Source organism: Corvus brachyrhynchos, unplaced genomic scaffold, assembly GCF_000691975.1.
Source record: "Corvus brachyrhynchos isolate BGI_N302 unplaced genomic scaffold, ASM69197v1 scaffold43, whole genome shotgun sequence".
Taxonomy (NCBI): Eukaryota; Metazoa; Chordata; class Aves; order Passeriformes; family Corvidae; genus Corvus; species Corvus brachyrhynchos.
In genome coordinates, this window is record NW_008237353.1 from 4,854,402 (window position 1) to 4,855,109 (window position 708).

The window sequence follows — 708 nt, forward strand, 5'->3', positions numbered from 1 at the left end:
TGGTATTTTTATTTTTGGGTGTTTTTTTTTTTTTTTTTTCCTTTTTTTTTTTTTTTTTTTTCTTTTTTAAAGGGAAATTCATTCTAACCACTAGAGAGGGGCATGTTTCGGTTGAGATATTTCCCCCACCCCCTGAGTGAAACAGTGGACCACATCAGCATCCGATTTGGGTGCGTCATGTGGTTTCTCATGTGATGCTGGTCTCACTGCGCTTTGGAGAGTGAGCCTTTGTGACTCCGCACTCTTGGACAGTAGCATCCAGCAACGTAGGATACTTTGGGGAGGGAAAGGAAAAGAGACAGCCTCCCAGAAAACCCCGAAAGCCCAGATAAATAAAGTTATGACAATTTGTTATAGTTACTGTTTCTTCTTAACTGTTTTGGTTTTTATTTTTAATTCTGGGTCTTCCCTTTTCTCTGTTCCTGCAGGCATAAAGCTGGACTGTTTGGAAGAAGCAAGACTGGCTTTCCTCACAGCTGTGATGCTGCACCGCTTTCGACAGAGCCTGCTTTTCCCCCCATTTACCTGGGCGGCTGCTGCTCTTTCTGCTGCTGCTGGGGCTGCTGCAGTCTTGCTGCCTGCGCTTCACCCTGGCTTGGCTGACTCGAAACTCTCTCATCTGCACATTGCTAAGGAAGAGGAGTGATGGAGCCGCGAATTTTTTTTATTGGTTTTGGAAGCCAAGGGTTGCAATATGTGGTGATTTTG

The 708-nt window shown here is 44.8% G+C and overlaps 1 protein-coding gene across 13 annotated transcripts in view; it reads left to right on the forward strand.

Moving 5' to 3' along the window:
- LOC108445837 overlaps positions 1-702 on the forward strand; it is a 252,214-nt gene extending 251,512 nt beyond the window's left edge. For 12 of the 13 annotated variants that reach the window (XR_001860827.1, XR_001860832.1, XR_001860830.1 and 9 more), the window contains one exon: positions 429-702. Coding sequence is in view for 8 of the 13 variants with exons in the window: in XM_017730704.1 (XP_017586193.1) it covers positions 429-646 (218 nt within the window). In the remaining 5 variants the exon portion in view is untranslated. Of the gene's footprint in view, positions 1-96; positions 338-428 lie in introns of those variants that run through there. The other variant, XR_001860829.1, reaches the window with a different exon arrangement.
- Positions 703-708: the final 6 nt, after the last annotated feature.